This window comes from Chaetodon trifascialis, chromosome 14 (genome assembly GCF_039877785.1).
Source record: "Chaetodon trifascialis isolate fChaTrf1 chromosome 14, fChaTrf1.hap1, whole genome shotgun sequence".
NCBI lineage: Eukaryota > Metazoa > Chordata > Actinopteri > Chaetodontiformes > Chaetodontidae > Chaetodon > Chaetodon trifascialis.
Genome location: NC_092069.1, coordinates 7,975,577 through 7,998,271, shown reverse-complemented (window position 1 = coordinate 7,998,271; position 22,695 = coordinate 7,975,577). Strand labels below are relative to the sequence as shown.

Below are 22,695 nucleotides of genomic sequence, written 5' to 3'. Positions count from 1 at the left end.
GTCCTAGTAGGATTTCAATTTGCATTTTATTTGCAGATCTAACTTGGCAGAAGTGTAGCAAAAGTCAAGTGTGAAAAGACAGCCAATTGTGAGGCCCGTTTGAGTTGTAACTTTTTCGGACTTTTTCTTCAGCCTAAAGTTTTACAGATTTGTCTCCACATACAGATCTCAGTCACAATGTAAAGGAATAGTGGATTATATTGACCATACTAATAATTGATTAATATCTTGTTTTATACACTGCAGTTGATACTTACTAATGGTGGACTTGTCTCTGCTGGGTGCCTGTTCTCCCCTGTAAACCTTGTTCAAATGCTTGATCTAAAAAAACATAAGCACGTGTCTCATCATTAGCAGTTATCAGTGTTGGAAATGAGAATGTAAAAAATATTCAGAAATAAACATCTATCGTCTATCGACCCCCCCAAATATAATAGATACTTTGTGAATGACTTCTCTGGTCTTCTGGCTGAACTTATGCCCAAGTATGACAGTGTTCTCCTTCTCGGGGATTTTAATATTCACATGTGTTGTCCTGATAAGCCTTTGGTGAAAGAATTTTTAAGCCTTATTGACTTTTTAAATTTGGTGCAGGGTGTATCTGGTCCCACGCATGAACACGGACACACATTAGACCTTGTCCTCTCTCATGGGTTATCTGTGTCCAACTTGGAGATCTGTGATGATGTGATTTCTGATCATATGCCTGTCTTGTCTGAAGTTGCTCTCTCCTGTGCCAAGGTTAAATCTAGCGCTCCTGCTCAGAGACGTCGGATTTTTAACTCTTGTACTGCCGGTCAGTTCTCTGTGGCTTTTGATCAGCTCTGTGTCTGTCCTGCCTCTGTTAACACAAAGGAGCTCAGCTCCTGGTTTCACTCCTCCTGCCGAACCATACTGGACTATGTGGCTCCATTAAAAACTCTGCAGCCCAAAGCTAAATCTGAGCCCTGGTTTAACGAAAGAACTCGCGCAGCTAGACGGGAGAGCCGCAAAGCTCAGCGCAAGTGGAAGACGGACAAGCTGCAGGTTTCCTTCCAAATCCTAAAGGACTGTTGGCGCTGCTACCAGAGCACTGTTAAAGAGACCAAAAGAAAATACTTGTCAAACATCATAGAGTCTAATCGTCACAACCCGCGTGTGTTATTTAAAACCGTTGACACTGTTCTTAATGCCCCACAGCCTGTCAGCTTGGAGGCATCTCCTGAAATGTGCAATAGCTTCCTGCACTTTTTCATTGATAAGGTTGCTACTGCTAGGGCTCTCATCTCAGCTCCTACATCTGATCCCTCTGACCCTGTCCTGTTTTCTGTAGCTCTTGATAAGTTTGAACCTGTGTCTCTGTCATTTTTAGAAGATCTGGTTGGCTGTATTAAGCCGCCAGGTTCTCCCTGTGATGCTGTCTCTCCTCGTCTTTTTAAAGAGGTTTTCCCTAGCATCGGGAACAGTTTTGGCTATCATTAACAGCAGTATGTCTTCAGGAGTTGTTAAGTTTTAAACATGCAGTGGTGCAGCCCCTACTTAAGAAACCTGGCCTAGATCGCAGCGTGTTGGCCAACTTTAGGCCCATCTCCAAGTTGCCTTTTATTTCTAAAATCTTGGAGAAAGTTGTGCATGCTCAGTTAAAGTCCTTCTTGGATAAGCATGGTGTCCTGGAGGTCTTTCAGTCTGGATTTAAAACTCAGCATAGCACTGAGTCAGCTTTATTAAGAGTTTTTAACAATATCCTCCTGGCTACTGACTCTGGTGACCATGTAATCCTGGTTCTGTTGGACCTAACTGCAGCCTTTGACACTGTGGACCACAGCACCCTAGTGGCTCGGTTACATCACTTAGTGGGCATCTGTGGTACTGCAATGGAGTGGTTCAAATCTTATCTGTCTGATATGAGTGTAAGCCCTGGAAATTCGGAGTCCAGCTCTGCTCCACTACTGTATTTGGTTCCACAGGGGTCGATTTTAGGGCCCCTGCTTTTCTCTCTATATTTACTGCCCCTGGGCTCCATCCTGAGAAAGCGTGGCATCTCTTTTCATTGTTATGCTGACGACAGTCAGATATATGTGCTGCTGAAAAAGAAAAATTCCTTCTCCCTCACACCACTTCCGCCATGTCTTGAAGACATCAAAGCCTGGATGGCCTTGAACTTTCTAAATTTCAATGAGAAAAAAACAGAAGTGATGGTGTTTGGCCCCAGTGGCCCTTGTAAACCCCCTTCTGTTGACTTGGGCCCTTTGGCAGGCTATGTAAAGCCAACAGTCTCAAACTTGGGTTTTAAGATGGACAGTGATTTTGAATTGGATCAGCAAATTGGTGCTGTAGTGAAGTCCAGCTTTTTCCACATTAGGCAGCTGGCAAAAGTGAAACCTTTCCTTGCACAACAGCACTTTGAAACAGTAATCCATGCCTTTATTACATCTCGGCTGGATTACTGTAATGCACTTTATTTTGGAGTCAGCCAGCCTTCCCTCGCATGCCTCCAGCTGGTGCAAAACGCAGCAGCCCGCCTGTTAACTGGAGTGCGTAAGAGGGAGCACATAACTCCCATCCTGGCCTCCCTCCACTGGCTGCCTGTGCACTTTAGGGTCCATTTTAAGATTCTTTTATTTGTTTTTAAATCTTTAAATGGTCTTGCCCGCCTTAGAAGCACGTGGCTCATTATAATGCAGAATGACGTCATCTGTCGGACCTCACGTTGGACAGTCAATGATCGATCATCACACGCAGTGCTGATATTCAGATGTTAGTGAGGGCTTAATCCCAGCTGGATTACTCATAAAACGTCGGGTGTTATCACAGTTTGAAGGTCCGTTTAACCAGACCGTTCAAATATAACACTTTTGGCCAAACAGGAGACAAGGCTAGTTTGTGTTGGACCAAGTGTGGACACAAGCTAACGGTTTACAGCACTGCAAAGTAACGTTACGTCAGCTGTAACGCTAAATTATGCTACGTGTGCTTTGCTGCTCCTATCAATAATACATAAATATCAATAGCAACGTTACATTATACCGTTAAATTATGTTAACTCAGCAACAACCAATGTTAGTAACATAACGTTAATGATATGACAAAGACTGGCTGCCTGTAAACACGTTAACCTCCGTCTAAACCACATTCAAGATATTAACGCCATGATTCATGACAACAAGCTAGTTAACGTTGTTACCTGTAACATTAGCTAATTTACTTACAGTTAACTAGCCTAACAGTTTGAAAACATCATCATTCTGACTTAGAGAATGAACACAAACATTGCGTTAGGTTATTCATTTAAAGAAAATAATAGGGAAATGTTTTTTTTTTTTTACCTGATATCTCCAGGATAACAGTTATAACCGTGAAGTTCACTGTCAGCGGACCAAACAGATCCGTCTGACTCTTACACTGTGTCCGTACTCCAGCTTTTTGTTCTCCGTTTAAATTCCACAACTCAGATTCCCTCAAAATAAAAAAAGGCAAGCAGATGTAAAATAATCCAGGTAATAATCCAGGTAATGCATTACTAGTGGTCCACTGTCAGGACACGTGCTTGCCGAGGTGTGCATGTTACTGGCTTGGTAACAAAGTCGTCCATTGAAGAGGAACGTATTTTTTAGCACTGTAACGTAGCGTTAGAAAACATTAGCGTTACCACATTTCCTATTCAAACACGATATCACCGTTATAACGTTACAGCAAACGCATGTGTGGTAAGGCTAATGAAACCGTCGTCGTTAGTGTTAACGTTTACAGCTATCAGTATCAGTAAGTAGCTCAGTGTTTACGTTAATGTTAGCGGCTAACTAGCCAGTTAGCTTCACAAGACGACTGTCCCTCTTCGTCGTCAGAGGTTGAACCAGCGACAACGACGTGCTTCCCTTTCAGATGCTCGTGCATCGCCGTCGTTCTGCCATGGGAGGAAAGTTCTGCCTTGCAGATTTTGCATTGCACATGCTTATCTTTTCTTTTGTGAATGCTCCCAAACTTTAGAGCTCTGTTGACGGGTAGACATGATACTGGTCTGGCAAAACTTCCGGTGACATCACGGCGGACGCCGATAACCATTACTGCGCATTTGCGTCAAGGACAAACAGGCAGACAAGGCAGCGGAGGGTACAGCGGCGGTTTTGAGAGAAAAACAAAGCTAAAAAAAGAAATAAATAAATAAAAGATGCCTCGATTTTGATAGTCGACATAGTCGTGACTAGTCGACTAATCGTGGCAGCCTTACTGGTGGACCAACTGACTAGCGCTGATGATTGAGCGCCCGAACCATTCAAACCGACGTGTTTTCAAAAAGAAGGCGCGCACAGTTGTCATTGGCCAGTTTCTTTGATGACAGCCACATTAACCAATCACGTTCAAAGCAACATGGCGAGACAGCCAATAGTAATTGTTATGTGGTATCTTTTTCTTTATCAAGAAACGATGATAAAGAAATAAATGAATGATTTAGTTTTATTTGTAGGCTGATACATTTAATTACATAAGCATCTCTCTCTATTTCTCTCCCTCTCTTTCTGTCACACGCACGCACGCACGCACGCACGCACGCACGCACGCACACACACACACACACACACACACACACACAGATAGATAGATAGATAGATAGATAGATAGATAGATAGATAGATAGATAGATAGATAGATAGATAGATAGATAGATAGATAGATAGATAGATAGATATTGATTATTACTAATGCAGTACAAGTTGGATTCAGCACTATGAAGCTGTTGGCACAAGTTGCAGCTGTACACCACATTTTAATCTGCCATAACCTGTAGTAATGACACATGTCAGTTCAGACGATGTCCATAAATTCAAACCGGTTGAAGCCCCTACACTGGACCAGACTGGCAAAACCAGAAATCGACCCAACTCTATTTAGCTTGGGGTTAATTTGCAACCGTGATTAAAAGTGCAATATGCACCTTTTCTATATTAAAATGTCTGAAAATGACTGACCTGTGTCATATATTCATTTCAATGAATGATGAAAAACAAGAAAGAGGAAAACAGTCATTGAAACTTTAAAAGCTGAGTTGAGGAGTTGAACGGAGAGTTGAGACAGCAGACTTTTGGTACATGTAATGTGGCTTTTAGTGTATTGAACTTATACTGCTACCGCGGTTATTATTTATACATCTCCAATATCACAAATCAGTTTGCCTCAAGGGCTTACTTCCGGTGTTTTACCATTCAAATCAGTTTCACTCAAACAAATGAGTTCCTCTGTTATAATTACTCTCAACTGGTTGATGTTTTAAGTAAAGTCAGCTTGGCCTTGTTTACAGTGTACAACACTCACAGAGGCAGTACCATTTGTTTTAGGAGTGTTTTTACTTTATTACTACTTGAACACAAGTAAACGATGTGAATACTTCATCCACCGCTGCTGCTTGTGGATACATAGAGGTGTTTGGTACAGTCCATCTCCTTCTGCGTCCAAGCTCTCTGACTACCCCCTCCCCCCCACACACACACACAAACACAGAGAGAGAGAGAGAGAGAGAGAGAGAGAGAGAGAGAGAGAGAGAGAGAGAGAAAGAGAGAAAGAGAGAGAGAGAGAGAGAGAGAGAGAGAGAGAGAGAGAGAGAGAGATGAGTGAAACATGCAACTAAATAAATAAATAAATAAATAAAAACAGCACAATAACCCCTCCACCAGCAACAACAGTGTTCTTCTGAAGCTCGTGAGAGGCAGCAGGCGGTGAATCGAGGTGCACAGCAGGGTGAAAAAAAAAAAAAAAACACCTCTTGGGGACGCAGCCAGTGGAGAGTGGTGGTCTCCTGACTCAGGACTTAGACTGCACACACCTGGAAAGCTCGAGTCTACAGCGCACTGCAGGGACCCCACCAGGTACTGTATGCAAACTTTATCCAATTCTGTAGCCACTGCACCATACACTCTCAGGGGAGGGGGCCAAGGGGGGGGGCAAGGGGTCAACTCAGTGGTGAAGTTATGAGGCACGTGTTTGTTTTGGAAGTGGAAAAAGCAGTTCAAAGCAGAGACTGTATCTGTGCACAGGCGACTGTTTGCGTGGGCCAGTGTATGCATATTTAATCGAGGAGTGGGCAGCAATTCAGAGCACTGGCTTACCAAGTGGGCCAGTGAAGCAGGAGGATTAGAGAGAGCAAGTAGCCAAGCTCGATCAAAGGAGAGGGCTTCTGGTGACAAGTTTGCATGTGATCGGCTGCTCCCTCGCTGCATCTGGAGGCAAAAGTTTGCAGACTAAATGATGGCAGCTGTTTGTTTGATGGCTGGCCCTTGAGTTTGTGGCGTGAAATGTGTGAGATGGAGAGGCTAGAGGACAGAAGAAATTTTGTCCCAAGTCTGCCAATAAATTGAAAGTGTACCTTCTTAACTACTGAGCAACAGAGCAGCTGGACCAGACCTGTAAGTAAAGAAAACCTTTAAAGTTTCATTTGATGTTTTTTGGTCTTTCGACATTTAATGGGTTCTATTGACGGATTATTTAGCCAGCTTGTCTTGACTGTCATGCTGACTGTAAAACCTTCAGGAGTCAGTGTGGAAGCAGGCTCAGTCCAGGCGCTCATATACAAAGCCAGCACGTCTCACTCTGCAGCAGTAGCAGCAGCTGAGCGGTGCTGAGCACCACCTCCAGCATCACCACCACCTCCAGCATCACCACCACCTCCAGCAGCAGCAGCAGCAGCACATCGGGGAGGGTTTTGGAGCGCAGTTGGAGAACCGACGACGCCAGCGAATCACCTCCAGACTGGAGTCCAGTCTGTGGTGCTCATGCTCACCGGCTGCTCGCTGCTCGCCGGCGGCTCGGGGACAGTCGAGGCTGCTGAATGAGCGGAGGTGCCGCTGAAAGCGCTGTCCGAGGTGCTGAGACGCCGACAGACCGTCGTTGCTCCTTTTCCAGTCGAGACGATACGCATGAACTGACGTGAATGCCGAGCAGCACAACGCGGCACAGCAGCCCGCCGGTGAACGCAGCACTCCCGGCCAGAGTCAATGGGACCGCACGTCGCCCGAGCGTCAGAAAGATGGAGAGATTTTTGCTGCTCGTTCTCGGCTGTCTCTGCGTCTCTCCAGTCAAGGCGGGTAAGTTTATGTTTATGTGCAATTAGGGGGGATGTTTCCATGGATGGTGGAGCAGCAGCAGCTCACACAGTGATATTTTATTGTCTGATGAAACGAGCCGTGGAGGGATTGCAGAGGCATGTGTGTGAAACGCTGCTGTCTCGTGTTGTTCAGGCTTTAGAAATGAACGTTGCGTAGTCTGTTGTGTTTGTGGAGAGGCTGACTGTGTTTGCTGCTGGAGGCTTTTCTGTGTTGGCATCTAATGATCAAACATATGACGAGTCACAACTGACGGTTTGAACTATTCACATGTGAAACAGCCTCATGTGCGTTATTGGAGATTACTGGGGCTAATTTGACCAATGACAAACCGTGTTGTTTGTCTCTTCAAGCAAAGCTGTGTGTGTGTGTGTGTGTGTGTGTGTGTGTGTGTGTGTGTGTGTGTGTGTGTGTGTGTGTGTGTGATGTGAGCCAAGCTGACCTTTGAATCTAATTTCAGGCAGGTCCTATGAACTGCTGCACACACGCACACACACTACTTGCACACACTCACACTGTTGTGTGCTTTTTTCTGTCTTCTACAACAGTCAACACTACAACTTCATACCGTAAAGAAACTATATTACAATGTGATGTTCATACCCTTTAAGGACTCAGCATTTCTCCTGGCAGGCAGTGAGATGTTTATAAAGGACGCTGACGCTTGATTGTTTGAGCTGCACTATATTAAAGGCTGAAGTGAGTGGCCTTATTGAACTAGCTGTATTTAACCATGATAAGCAGTATATTAACATTTTATGAATTTGTCATGACACATCGTAACACACTCGGATATAACTGATTACCTTGTTATATATGTTTTATGTGTGTATTAATGTATTTGTTACTTCCCTTGTGAAATATCCACAAGTGATTAATGAACAGCTGGAGACAAATACCTTAATAAACACTTCAGAAAGTCATGTCTCCAACAAATGACGTTTATATTCTGAGGCAGTGAGACCCAGTGAGACAGACATAAAACTGTCCTGTTTATTTAGACATCTAACTGTCAATAACACAAGAACAATGCAACTAATTAGCAACAGCAAATATGTTTTGAAGGAAATGTAATGCAGATTAGGTTTTGTATTAACATAATTAGGAAATATTGTTAATTAATGTACTTGAAAGACACAAATATGTTTACAGGCAACATATTTGATTTTTTTCTATCAAATTAGGTAATCTTTTAACGCACCATCCATTCTTTGTGACTCCAGCATTATTAATTGTTCCTATAGTTGTGTTTAGGCACTTGCAGCACTCAGTTAATGTCAGGGAAAGAACAGGCTGTTTTAACACATAAGAAGTCAGCAGCAATCACAATCTTTGTCTAATGTTGACCAAGGTGATTTTGTTGTCTAAACCTGATCACAGTCTGGATGTGATCCTTGGAATCTGGTGCCACAGTCCTGCACTTGGTGTGTCCAAAATCCACCCCGACCAGCTCGCTGACACTCCAGCTCATAAAAAGAAGTGTTTCATTCAGTCAAACAAACTTTAACTTTGAACATAATCCAGCCAGTGATTACGTTTGTCAGCACAATGTGATAATGAAAGCAAATTAGCTTTATATGAATGTAATTTCTAGCGGACAAAGTTGCTTCAAATGTCCTTTTATCTACTAACTTGTAGTGTGTTCTAAACATAAATTTATTCTTATATGCTGTTTATGAATGCTAAATAATCATTTGTTACCATTGATTTCCACAATATTATGAGAACAATGGTTGCATGTGTAGTAAAAACAGTAAGAAAATTCCAACAACAAAGGTGATTTGCCACCACCGTCAACAACAACTCTATGTCCAAATGTGGACAGAAACACAAAGAAACAGGACACATCAGGTCATCAGTGATCACAGACGCAGGAAGGGAGCCAGTGGCAGCTGCTTTGAATATTAGATGTAACAGTGATCATTTTAACCCCGCGGAAGATGTAACGTGGAAAACACAGACAACAAGTGAAGACGAGTACATCACCTGCTAATCTGAAAGGAGTAAACATATTTCTATGGATTATATCATGTTTTTGTCTACATATTTTACTGCAGTGGATTGTCTGGACCTTTGTCGAGTGTTTTTGACCTGCGTATCACTGAGAGACAAGATCTGGTAATTTGCCTCAGTGTTGCGTCAGTTTTAAATACAGGTGTTTGACTGATGTTGCTGTTTATTGTGCTTCCTGTTGTGATTATATGTTGAAATTGTTTGCATCAATCGATTCAGGTGAATGTCAGCTTTCTAAAGGTGTATAATATGAGTATAAACATGAACCATGAACGTTTGTGTCAGTAAACAGGAAGAATAAAAAAAACAACAACAATAAAATCTCCTACTGCCTGCAGCTGGGCTGTTGGAGATGTAAGGAGAGGCTAAGTTAAATGTATTGCTATGTGTGTTTCAATGGAAACAATATCAATCAAACTGAGTGAGAAAAGTGTTCGACTTCTCTACATTGTGTTTCTTTGAGCCATTGGTCAATTGTTTACATTTGCTGCAACTTGATGCGAGCAGAACTTGATGTGGACTGCTATGGTTGATAGGTTACACAGACTTTCCAAATGTGAACATGAACACTGTTTTAAATGTGTGTGTGCGTGCATGGCTGCTAGCCTAGTGAATGGTACCGCGTGTTGTTGCCATTGTCATTGTTACTGTGGTGAGTGACGTACAGAGCCACAGAGCCTCAATTATATAAAATGCATGTCGTCACACTTGTATATTCAGTTGGCAGTCCCCCTCATTGGAAACATCTTCCCGTCACCTGTCAGTGATCACTGGTTTTAGTGATGTGATTAAAAGTTGATCACATAACCTCATCCTAGAGTCCATTTAGTCTCTGTTCTGATATCACACAATCCTCATCTCTAACAATGACTGTCAAATTTTACGCAAACATGAGTGAGAGGTCCTGTTAAATCAACTTTTCCAGCCCTTTTGTCTTTTGTCGATGTCGAGGCGGAGAGGTGGACTGGCAGAAGTGAGTGGGTGTGCACCACGGCACCATAAACTGTACACTACAGTGACGTCTTTACTGTTTCTGTGTTTATAGTGACTCATAAACAGTCAGTTGATCCTGGGAAAGGAAAGGTAATGTTTCCATTTAACATGGAAATGGACTCTCTAACACGTTCATCTAAATGAGGCCATAAATCCCAGCAGGCAATTTCCCCTGGTCAGTAACAGTTCTGAGTTTGGAGGGAAAAAAAGAGAAAATCAATGAATCAATCAACAAATTGAACAGCAATGCAAGTTATGCAAAGGCTCCAGGCTGTTCTGTGTGTTTGAGAGATGCTTCCAATAATGAGTGAAGGAAGTGAGTGAGTCTTTCAAGAGCTCAGAGGTTGATTTTTTTTATGCTGTAAAGCAAAAAAATCTAAAACTTTGACAACCGGCCTGCCAGGTGATGAATTCTCTGTGAGTACATTTAACACAGTAGAGTAGCACAGCACAGGAAGTTAACAGGAAGCACCCATCTCTCTGCTCTCCACCACCAAATTATCATCCAACAAGAAACAGTTAATATTTCTGAGCAGCATCCAGTCAGTCAGAGAGACAAAGTCCAAATTAATGCGGTTTCATAAGATTTTCAGTGCTCCTTGTCACACATGAAGCAGTTTCTCAAACACACATTACATATCCTTGTTTTTGCTTTCAGTATAGTTTGATAGACACAGCATTATGCATTATTTATTAAAAAAATAAACCAAGCCCTCGGGGCTCTGATGTTATTCTTTCCTCGTGGCAGTTTTGAGTGATCATCACTGAACACATGTGAAGTCCATCATTGGTGTCAGAGGAGAAGCAGACGGTGTGCTGACCTCATGTTCATGGTCCCTCACTGAAACAGTGATGTCATGAGTTCTACTGTACACATTAGAGGTAGCAGCAGAGAGTCTAGTGGTGTATTTTTAGTTCTCTAAATGCAACGCTTCTGCCCCAGTTTTATTCAAACGTGTGTCCTTTAGACCTGCTGGGTATCTGGGGCAGCTTCCTCATTTGAGGGCTGAATCATTACTGTTCCCTGTAAATAGGCTCTTTAACAAGGCACGGAGAGGATGGGAGGTGTGTGTCGCGGGGGATGCAGAATTTTGTAAGTGCATGTGATTATCTGTTCATTAGTTTCCCTCTAGTCCATTCTGTGAGCACAATTAGCCGTTTGTAATTATTAGCTGTTTGTAATCTTGTTTGCTCTTTGCAAGAAAAAGCAGTTTACTGCACTTTTATTTCAGGAGCTCACTGCAGCACAGTTACAGTTCACCACAGCGCCACTGCTTCTTCCAAATTTGGGGGTTGATGAGGAAATACCTTGATGTTACAATTGCATGTAACAATGCTGGAACTACACAATGTTTTGTGGCTTTCACTGACAGCATTTGATGATTTCACCGTACTATTTCTACCATATTATTTAGAGGGCATAAATACTCACTGGCAATCTGCCACTACAATTAGCTTAAGTTTCAACAGTAAGGAAGGCTGCATCTCAGAAATTCATCAGTCCATCTCACCCACTCTCTAATGAGAAAAGCAAGTGATGACGGCTATTTGTTACTACTTTGCTTTATTTTAAATAAACAATGAATGAATGAAGTGTTTATTAATGTGTCATGCCAAGACACCACAAAATCAAAAGCCAGATCCAAACTGCTGCTCATGCATGTAAAACTGTACCTTCAAAACATTACAAAATCCATAAATCACTGACAGAATATGCTCTGTGCTGACACAAAGTTAGCAAAACACATCAAAACTGAACAAGCAGTCCAATGTCTGATCGTCCGTACACCAGAATATTTTTGTCAAGCCATTTTATGGGAAATGGACTCTTTGAAATCATCACAGTTTGTACAATACAAAAGAAAATGAAGCATTATCCACTTCTACCAAATCACACAGCTCACACACTTATTCCCAACTTATTGCCAACCTCAAAAGAAGAAGATCAGTTTTCCAACAGTGCAGTTATACCTTTGTTTGACATGCAGCATATATGAAGAGTTAAATGTATATTGGTACTCTTTTTTTTGTTTTTTGGCTGCATGCACACAGGTATTTTTGGGTTGCAAGTAGATCCGCGTGTAAATACAGAACAAGCTTTAGAACACAAAGATGAAGCTGCAACTATTTTATAAGCTTGACAGAGCCGGTGTATTTCTGGAGTGCAGAATTGGGGCTGAGCGACAAAAAAGAAAAAGATACGTCCTCCTCGTAGCTTTGCTGCTGTCGTTGTGTCAATACTGCCCAGATAATCTCCCTTTATCTTTCTCGCACCCTGCACATTTTAATTGTCACCTGTCCTCTTACATAAGTGCCAGTAATGCTTAGTGTTTGTATCAGCAACATTGTGGTGCTGCTGCTCTTTCCTCTGGCACCTGTCTGCCTCTTCTTCATTTCACAAAACCTCTTTGAGTTCCTCTTTGAGAGCTCGCCAATGGCTTAGTGAGAAGCAGATGAATAAGAGCGATGGCCTTGTGGTTGATAGCGAGTGCTCATATGTGCTGAAGCTTTCAGATCTTGTGGCAACACGAGGATTTAAGGCCAAACAGCAGCAGCTAGAGAGAAAATACTTTAGATTTTCATCTTTTTTGCCTGAGAATTTTTTTTTTTTGGAGTTGCACTCAAAAGCTTTTCTTTAACCGCGTTTGCCTTTGTTAAGTGATGTCAGTATGGCTCTTTTTTCGTTAAAAAGGGAATGAAACGAGCTTTAGAGGACAGATTGGTGCAATCATCTGGACACCGGGCCTGTGGGAGAAAGCCATGGCGGTGCCCAAAGACTGACGTGGCAGCGGCAGCTTGCTGGCACAGTCTGCAGTCTGTCCAGTATCACGTCTGTCATGTCATGTGTGCAGGTGGAGGACGAGCTGAGCTGCTGCTTAGAGGGAAATCAATGCCAGGGATGTTAAAGGTGTTTATTCAGTATTGAGTGTCACAGACCTATTTGTTTGTCTACATGAGTGTGTGTTGTGGTTCTGTTCTCCATCCATCTGCATGTACAGACTCAGTTATACAGAAACTCCTTCAAATTTCCAGTCGCAGTAATGGAGAGTTATTTGTTGTAGACAAAAAGCAGCCACAGAGAAAGATAAAGGAAGAAAACATCATGGACACATAAGATAAGATTCTGTAGTGTCTTGAAAGCAGGCATGCAGGAAAGCTTCCCAGCATGCACTGGAGCATAGCATTTATTGACAGAAGTCTCAGTTTATGTGTTCCTGCATTGGTGCTGATGTTTTTGTATTTCATTGTGCTCTACAACATTTCCACTGTTTCCACTTTTCATTTCCTGTCATGCAGTTAGTTATTGCACACAAATGTGGTTACACCAAGAGTGGTTTAGATGAAATGCTCTTAGGGCTTTTAGTTCCATTAAAATACTGTATCATGGTAAACTTATTGTTTCTGGACTGAATAATCACTGCAGTATTTAATGAAACTCAGTGAAACCAAACTGTATTATCTGACACATTCACAAGTGGCTCATGCAAAGATACAGTAAATAAACACTACGAAGATGCAGAGTGGGGAGAAGTAAAAAAGTGATTTCACTTCACGTGATGGTCAAATAAAGAATAGATGCTGGGCGCAGAACCACGTCAATGTAATTCAATTTGTTTTTTAATTGCTTCATTTGTTTTAACAATTTCAGCATAATGAAAAATAAATGAAAATTAAATCCACGTTGCTAAAATGCAATAGTTCATTATTAATGCAGATTAATTAGAACTGAATATCATTAACAGATTTGTGGTCTTTAGCTGTATATGAAGCCACAGGTGGTCTCAGCACAGCAGAAAAGATGAAAACGAGTTCACTCTGAATAAATGATGTCTTTGTTTTCCAAATAAAAACACAAATATATGCCTTCAGGAGCGACAGTTTGCAGTATATCAATAAGGCTTCTATGGCTGACTGTTGATTTGTGTGTCTGTTGTGTGGGTTTGTTGTCCCACGATTATACCTGTGTTCCACTGGAGGTTTGTTGTGTGTACTGTCATGTGTGGATTTGCATGCACACACATTGACAAGCAGGGAAAGAAATTGATTCATCTAACTCAAAGTGTAGATATTAGCATTATGCGTACGTGTAAGCACAAAGCTGCACGTAGGCCTCTGGATTCCTCTCAGTCTTCCTCAGCAGCCCAGCAGAGCAGAAAAATGCAATTTTCATTTGGCACTGGGCAGTCAAATCCAGGGGGGGTCCAGATGGTGTGTTTTACATTTGAGCAGTCTGCGGCACATGTGCCCCCCAAGGAGGTTACCTGCGCACCCTCACCAACACAGAGACAGTTTTGCTCATTTGTCTCCGCAAAAGTTTTGTCTCCTGTTCCAGAAGTTGTGTCTGACACAGATAAGCCAGGAACGTGTTTCTTAATGTAAATGTGACCTGATGCCTACTCATGCTGAGGTCTAAATGTGTGTGTGTGTGTGTGTGTGTGTGTGTGTGCGTGTGTGTGTGTGTGTGTGTGTGTGTGTGTGTGTGTGTGTGTGTGTGTGCTTTTCAGTGTGTATGTCAGTCAGTTTCCAGTGATCAACCTTTGTGCTGGGAGATGCAAGTCTGGTTTAGGTGGGGGGCCTCAATACTCAGTCAGGGGCCAGTAGTCAGTCACACAGCATGTGTTTCTCTAAGGGGAATATTTGCCAGAGACAGACACAGAGATGAAGGCAGTGATGGATAGAGAGAAAGCAAATGAATGTATGCAAAGAGGAGAAAGTGCTCGTGTTCGAGCCACAAGGGGGAAAGACAAAGAGAGACAGAGAGAATGTGAGTGACAAAAGGAAAAAGTGAAACATGGAGGAATCAGAGCAAGAGGATTATTCACGTTCTCCACCTGCCTGTGACACCAACTCTCCCAGGCAGCTACTGTAGGCATTACTTAACCAGCTGTCCCCGAGTCCTCAGCAGGACTGCAAGACCTCCACAGACAGACAGACAGACAGACAGACAGACAGACAGACAGACAGACAGACAGACAGACAGACAGACGCTACAGTAAGTCTGAAGGGAAACACAGATGAAACAGATGAAAGTTATGTATCAAGCTCTAATATCATATTCATAACCTCACATCAAGCTGTGCTCCTTTAGCGTTATCAGCGCCATCCCATATCACTGCTCATTCCCTGGATGTTGTATGTGTGTGTCGGAGGGGTGGCGGGTTCGCGACTGATTTGAGAGTAGATTTCATTAGTAGTGGGCTTGTCAAATAATCAGCCTCACGGCGCTCCTTTGCCTTTTTGAATTAGCTGGCTTGCATTCTCTCTGCACACAATGCTGCATTGATTTTCATACCCTGCCTTTTGACATTTAATTAGAGAAAAGTGTGTGTGTGTGTGTGTGTGTGTGTGTGTGTGTGTGTGTGTGTGTGTGTGTGTGTGTGTGTGTGTGTGTGTGTGTGTGTGTGTGTGTGTGTGTGTGTGCGTGTCTATCTGATGGAAAGAGAGAAAGATTGTGTTTTGCAATCCCCCCGCCTCTCCACCTCAGCATTCTTGTGGCCGGCAGGGCTGGAAAATTCATTTCCTTTGAGTAAATAACTCATTTCTCTACAAAGGGACAAAAAGACCCTTAGGTGTAATTATTTGACAGTGCTGGGCTGCTGTGCACAGAGGCAGGATGGACCACCGAGGACACACAGGCTCTGCTCAACATGCAAAACATGCAGAAAACATGCACATGCAGCCTCCCACACACACAAACAGGCGCTCTGTGGCTGTTAAAGGAAGACATCCTTAATGAATTCAAAATTAAAACCTATATACTGACTGCCTCAAACTGTTCTCCCATTTCTAAGCTCTCAGCTCCACAAACACAACAGAGAGTAGTTGTATGTCAGCTGATCAGCAGCTGGTGTGTGAGAGGCATGAGGCTAATCAATAGCAAAATAGTACATGAGTGAGTCACAGCTTTTCACCCACCATCTCCTCCCTGCACCCAGATTCCCACTGAAGTGTCAGTTACAGGCAGAGAGCTTTACATCCCAGGTATGGAGGAGCTGCCGAAAAGCCCCAGTGTAGCAGCTACAGAAATATAGTGAGGAGTGTTGGAGAGACAGACAGAGATGAAAAAGAGAGACAAAACCAGATAGACAGCGGGAGTGTGTGTGCGAGGAGCAGGTTTAACACAAGTGTCCATGACAGTCTCAAAGATGGAAAGCAAAAGTGAATAGAGGAAGAAATGCAGGACACTTAAGTGTAACAGGTTGGTTTAGGACCCAACTGCAGTAACACCAGAACACGACTTTGATCTGAGGAGTGACACAGACAGATAAGCTGTAGCACTGAACAATGTCCCGTTCAGAACTATTGAGAGTTTCTTGAAAAGTTTGGCGAATCAAACATTCAACAGTCAGAGTCAGGCAGAGATCTACAAAGTGCAGGACGAAACACTGAGACAGATACTGAAAGCAGAGGTGTTTAACAGAGAACAGAAGATCAGGCCAAGTCAAAGGCAGGCAGGTCTGGTAACAAGAGATCAGTCCTAATATGAATACTGGAGAGTCTTGCGTTGTGTGAAGAACAATCTGGCACTGAGTGAGTGTGGGAGAGCAGCTTAAATACTGACTGATTGGGAATTAATCTCAGGTGAGTGGGCAGGCAAGGGGAGCGAGAGTGGAAAAGAACAGACAGCACAGGTGAACAGAAGAGAAGACAAGGCAGCAAGTAAGAGTCTGGGGGGTACTGTGACAGTATGAGGTGGGTTTCCTCTGTGAAAGAGGTGGCGGATACAGATCCAAAAGCTCTGGCAGCTACAAGAAACAAATGGCAGACGAAGAAGAAGGACAGAGGATATCTGTGTTGGTGCTGCTGTTTGTGGTTTATGTGACATTTCAAGCAGTCGTATGTTAAAGAGGTGGAGTGCTGTGAAAGGCAGCGTCTAATGAAAAAGGCAATATGTCCAGTCAATTCTAAGACACGACACAGCGTTACAGTGTGACTCCGATGTGAACACATGTGTTTGATAGCACCTCTAAATTATTCACCAGATGCTTTAGCTTCTAAATGAGACACATTAACTCCTCGCGTTTGCCTCCTCTCCAGAGCATCATACTGTGATCTACCTAACATCAGTGTGTGTATGTGTATCCATAAGGGCGAGACCACGTGCCAAGGTCTCCTCTGACACATGCAAGGGCAAACTCCAGATCAGCATCCTGATGGCTCTATCATGGCACATTACCTATGAATGAGCTGGCATCCCTGCCAGCTGTATGTATGCTAACCCCCGAGAGCACAGCGCCACCACAGCTCACTGACACTCAATAAAAACAAGTGGCAAGCAGTCGTAATTCCCCCAACGCTATTGCTAGCTGCAGCACAAGACATCGGCAAGCTAATCAACATGTGCTAATTTGTAGCCTTTGATTCCCCCGTGACTGCACGTCATGGCTGCAGAACAAAGTTTGATTTTTTCCCTCTTCCCAAAGTGTTCCTTCATACACTTTGATATTCACTTCCACCTGCTGTTATTGCACCTTCCATACAAAGTGTCAGTTTACCGACTATTAGCAGTGAAATGAGCTAAAGCCATTTAAGTTGCTAAACATTAATTAGTAGCAGCACAGTGATTCCCAAAGGGATTCAAAGACAGGAACAGGAAGTAACAAACACCTGTCTTGTGTCTGCCTCTAAAATCACAGATAACAGTGGAATGTGATGCCAACAGGCAGTTTTTATGTTGTCTTTCAGCCTGCAGACAAACATGTAAGCTCAGAACTGGTCCAGGGGCCTTGACTGTGAGAAATGCATTTCTAAGGATCGCAGAGCTGCATTTTGGTGCTCCAAATCAGGAATATCTGTAAACTGGAACACCACCCTGCTAGCTTTCGTGTTCTCTCACTTTCGAAGCCCCGGCCATCTGCTCAGGTGTCACACTGCATCTGACTGTCTCAGCTGACTGGGTTCACGTGTAGCGCAGCTAAACTGGTTCCAGTCCCAGACTGCACATTCAAAGGTTTACTCATGTCCTCAGTGGAGGCTGATGGGCAACTTTACCAAAAACACAACAAACACGCCTTTGGTAAAAGGAAAGATAAACAATAAAGCATTTTCCACGTTTGAGAACACGATGATCTCCACATTACAACACCCCATGATACCTGCCATATTTCCCCATCTATAAATCCACTCAGATGTTCTCTTCCTCAACAGCAATGAAGTGCAGTTTACCGAGCTTTGGGAAGTGCATGGACACAAAACAAACTGAAAAGAGATCCAGAGGAGGAGTCAGGAGGGAGGGAGGGATGGCAGCAGGCCTGGAGGAGGTGTGGGAGGTGTGATCGTGTCTTTCTGAGGTCGACGGAGAGAGGAGGAGAGCGTTCATTAAATAATGATAGGCTTTATGGACTAAGACTGTTCACTGTGTGTGTGTGTGTGTGTGTGTGTGTGTGTGTGTGTGTGTGTGTGTGTGTGTGTTCACAACATGTCTGTGTTGTGAAGAAGCAGCCTGGATTCCTCTTCTTGACCGTTTCACACACACACTTCTCCCAGTAACTTCTCTAATGAACGTGGCCATGAAGGAGCTGTCACCCTTCACACTCAGCATGGGACAAAGTACAAGCTGTCACTCTGGTCATCACTGGCCTAACAAAGGCACACACACACCCACACACGCACACACACCAGGGACATCCGTCATGGCTCAAAGTCACCCCCATCTCTCAGGGTGAGGCAGACTGTGTGCCACAGCGATGGGAGAGAGTTTATGAAGACATCTGTCTGGTGTTTCATTAGAGCTGACTCTCCTGCCATGTGGATATTTAAGGCCCGCGGTCACAGCCAATGTCCACTCTCTTGTCCCACAGCATAGTACAATCATATGGGGGAGAGGAGACAAAGACGGACAAAAAGTGACCGGAAGCTGTGGGACGTGAGGACACTCAAAGAGATGGTTTAACTTTATTTTGTAGAACACTAAGGAGAAATAACAAGGACATGTTGCTTTTCTTTTTCACTCCTCTCCCACCTTGTTGCAATCTCCTGCAATCTGTATGCAATAATGTTTTTTTATCACCTGTCCCTTATTTAATCTCAGTGCATCTCAGAGGGAACAAAGTCTGTTTTCCAGGAAAGACTAAAAACAATAATTCACTTACAGGTTCAAACAGGCATTCAGCAATATATACAATGAAAGAAAGAGAAAGCAACAGAAATACTACACGACACAGTCCAATGAGATATCATTATTTTAAGATCATCCAGTGGGGAAAAATTCTAATTTCAAAGAGCATTACAGCAGGCTGCTCCATTTTAAGGAACAAAGAGAAAGTGCTCTCACCAAGATCAGAAATTCAGAGGCTTTATTAAAAGCAAACCTGTGCAAAATTACAGGATTATAATAGAAAATAAGATATGAAAGATATGAGGTGTGAGGTACAGTGCTTCACCAGTACAGCTTTATACATCAGACTGTGGTCAGACTCTTTTTGAGAGGAGTCACACCACTCTCATTCTTTTACCACATCTGGAGGATAACATTTTCTGTTCTGTGCATGTAATCAACAGAAGTCATGTTAAAAGTCAAAATCAGTTCTCCTTTTCACTTATTTAACTTTATTTTCCTTCTTCCTCTTCTTCTTCTTCTTGCCCTGTAAAGAGGCAGTCCAGTCATTTTACACATTACGATGAGTTTGCTTTGGAAACAGTTGGATAATGTCTTCTTCCTCTTCTCCCCGATGATGGCATGGTGATGTCATCAGGGTTATCTCAGATTGGGCATGGAAACTACAAATTTATAAGAGCCTGTGTTACAAACTGGGAGGCGTGGAGTTTAAAGACATGGGCATTTACCCGTTATAATGGTGTCCAGGGAAAATCAGGAATTGAACCCAAATGCAGACCACATGGCAGAGCAGGTGCAGTTCAGCAAATTTATTAAGATGGTTAACAACAAACCCAAGACCTAGATGCAGGTGAGGTCAAAATCACAGTAAAAATCTAAAGTAGCAAATAATATCCAAACCAAGGGAGCAGTCTGGGGAGTGTAGGGAACCAAAACAAAGTCCAAAATCTTAGAATACCAGCAAAATACTCATAAACTGACAGGAAACCTGACACTCCATATGCAACCAACAGAAACAAATGGGAACACACTGACTTATACAGACAGGGAGGAGAACTAATTAGACACAGGTGAAGTGAATCAGACAATCACAAGGGCAAGAAAACACAGGAAGCAAAGTAAAATCTGACACTTGAGGGAAGACTACAAAATAAACAGGAAGTGACAACACTAAACAGTCCAGGTCAGGACATTACCAGGCAGGGAGGGTCCAGTGAAGAATAAATTAAGTTGAATTATTGGTATTTTGAGTTTGACCCATACTAGGGAAGAAGGGTTCTTTGAAACCTTATCCGCATGGTGCACTTCTGGTGTGTTTGTCTATTCAGGTCAAATCATTTGTGCTGGTGTCGTGGATCTGTGGAACAGACTGAACAATTGGTCAGAGAATGCCTGAAAATGACGGGTCTCAGTGTGCTTTTAAGTGACTTTAGCATAAATTGAAAAGATAAACTACTTTCAAATCCATCTTCTGGCCCTGAGCTGCCAAGGAAGCGATCATATCGTAGTCTTAGAAGTGATCGTCCTGCATTCAAAATTTCATCAGTAAAAGTGCAAAAGTATTATCAACAAAATGGACTCAAAGTATTAGTTTGTCAGAGTTATATAGAAACAAGGCTGACAAAAAGTGACTTGCGTCATCTAATGTTAGTTTACTTATTAGCAGAAAGAGAAAAAGTTTCATCCCCTCCTTGAGCTGCGACATCACTCGTATCTGGACAATTTTTGCGCTCCATCCACTGAAGTTCATTTGCTCACTGTGTGGTTGGAAGCAGCCTAAGAGAGACTTAACTGAGACATAATGATTGATTTATGACTTCTTCAGTCCCTTCAGCCCCCTCTACCCAAGATGCCCATCCCTCAGGCCTCTCAGGAAACAACAAACAAACAGAGAACAGTAAACAAAAGCAACGCCACTTCAAACATCTGAGTACCCGCTGATGAAGAGATGCAGCAGGTCACCATCCTGTCAGCTACTGTTAGTCAGGCCATTCATCAAAACCTCAGCAGCAGGCGGGTGGAGACATAACCCAGAGGCCTGCTTGGATACGGTCTGCTGTTTCTCAAAGTACAGTATGTCAGTGTGTACACAAGTGCTACAGCAGCCCATCATCCTCTAATTAGCAGCTGTGTGATCTGTCCACATCACATGACAAGTGAGCGTTAACTTCTTCAATAAGTCATCGACTGCGTTTGGTGGGTCGAATTAGATTTCTATCCCACTAAAGATAGAAGAGTTGCATCACTGATAGTGACCACTTTTCCTCATCACTATTCATCGCCGTCATCTGCTTCACTTTACAAATATCAGTCAGTCCGTAAAAGGCCACAGTGATTCCTAAGAGTTGCTGTCTGCTGCAGCGTAAAGGTGGAACTTGTCTTGTCATGATTCAGTGGATACATGCTTTATGGTTCAACACAGCTACAATGTTTGAACCTAATTTGAATGAAGGCGAACAGTAGTGAGTTGGACCGTAACACTTCCTGTTTCATTCATTCTCAGCTCCCTGCATGATAAACAGCCAAAGGTATACAGTAGTTTGACATTTTGCTTTCTTGCATAGAGTTTGAGAAGATGATATTGATACCACTCTCATGTCTGTACAATAACTATGAACTTACAGTGAGCAGCCAGCTATCTTAGTTTAGCATAAAGGCTGGAAACAGCTAGCCTGACTCTTTCCAAATGTCACAAAATCTGCCAACCAGCACATCCGAATCTCTCTAATTAACAAATTCTGTCTCGTGTGTTTAATTTGTACAAAAACTGATTAAGGTCAGAAGGACAGAGGCAGGCTAGCTGCTGCCTTCTGTTTCTAGTCTTTATGATAAGGATTATCATAATTCTAGCTCAATTATCTTAAGATCAACTGATTTTATACATTGATTGTTTTCTGGCCTCTTTTATAGTGAATCAGCATGTCAGCATCTTCGGGCAGCTGTTATGTTTCAGCAGAGGTACAGGACCCAAAATACCAGGCTCAAACAGAGCAGACAGGAAGCAGATGAAAGTTTAACAATTTAATGAATGTTGAGGGACTGTGCAAGGGACGAGTTCAGACGAAGCAGAGTCCAACATTGCTGAGTCTAAGTAGAGACAGGTCCAGGTTCTTCAGTGAGAGCAGACAGACAGGTGAGGAATAGACACCTGAGCACAGACAGGAAAAAGGTCAAGAAGGCAAGTAGCAGACAAGGCAAAAAAAAAAAAAAAAAGTGGAAGTGACAGATTTTAACTGAGAAACATGAAAGATGGGATGAACTTTCAATGTGGGAGGCAGCCTCAACTTTATGGCAGTGGGTTTAACAATGGAGTTGATAACGAAGGGACCCAAAAACTGGAGGGATAGCTTCCTAGAATCAGTCTTAACAGGAAACTTCTTAGCGGAGAGCCAAACTTTCTGACTTGGTTTATACTCTGGGGCCTCTCTGTGGTAGCGGTCAGCAATTCCCTTGTTCTCCTCTGCCAATCAAAGCAGAGCCACACAAGCCCTTTCCAGATCTTTCGGCAGCGGTGGAGATGGAGTTGGACTGACAGAACAGAGATCTCCTCTTGGCCAG

The 22,695-nt window shown here is 43.0% G+C and overlaps 1 protein-coding gene across 4 annotated transcripts in view; it reads left to right on the top strand.

Moving 5' to 3' along the window:
* The first annotated feature begins 5,649 nt into the window (after positions 1-5,649).
* LOC139342496 (fibronectin type III domain-containing protein 5b-like) overlaps positions 5,650-22,695 on the top strand; it is a 32,195-nt gene continuing 15,149 nt past the window's right edge. For 2 of the 4 annotated variants that reach the window (XR_011603045.1, XR_011603044.1), the window contains exon 1: positions 6,069-7,055. Coding sequence is in view for 1 of the 4 variants with exons in the window: in XM_070979622.1 (XP_070835723.1) it covers positions 6,902-7,055 (154 nt within the window). In the remaining 3 variants the exon portion in view is untranslated. Of the gene's footprint in view, positions 5,841-6,068; positions 7,056-22,695 lie in introns of those variants that run through there. The other 2 variants (XR_011603046.1, XM_070979622.1) reach the window with 2 other exon arrangements.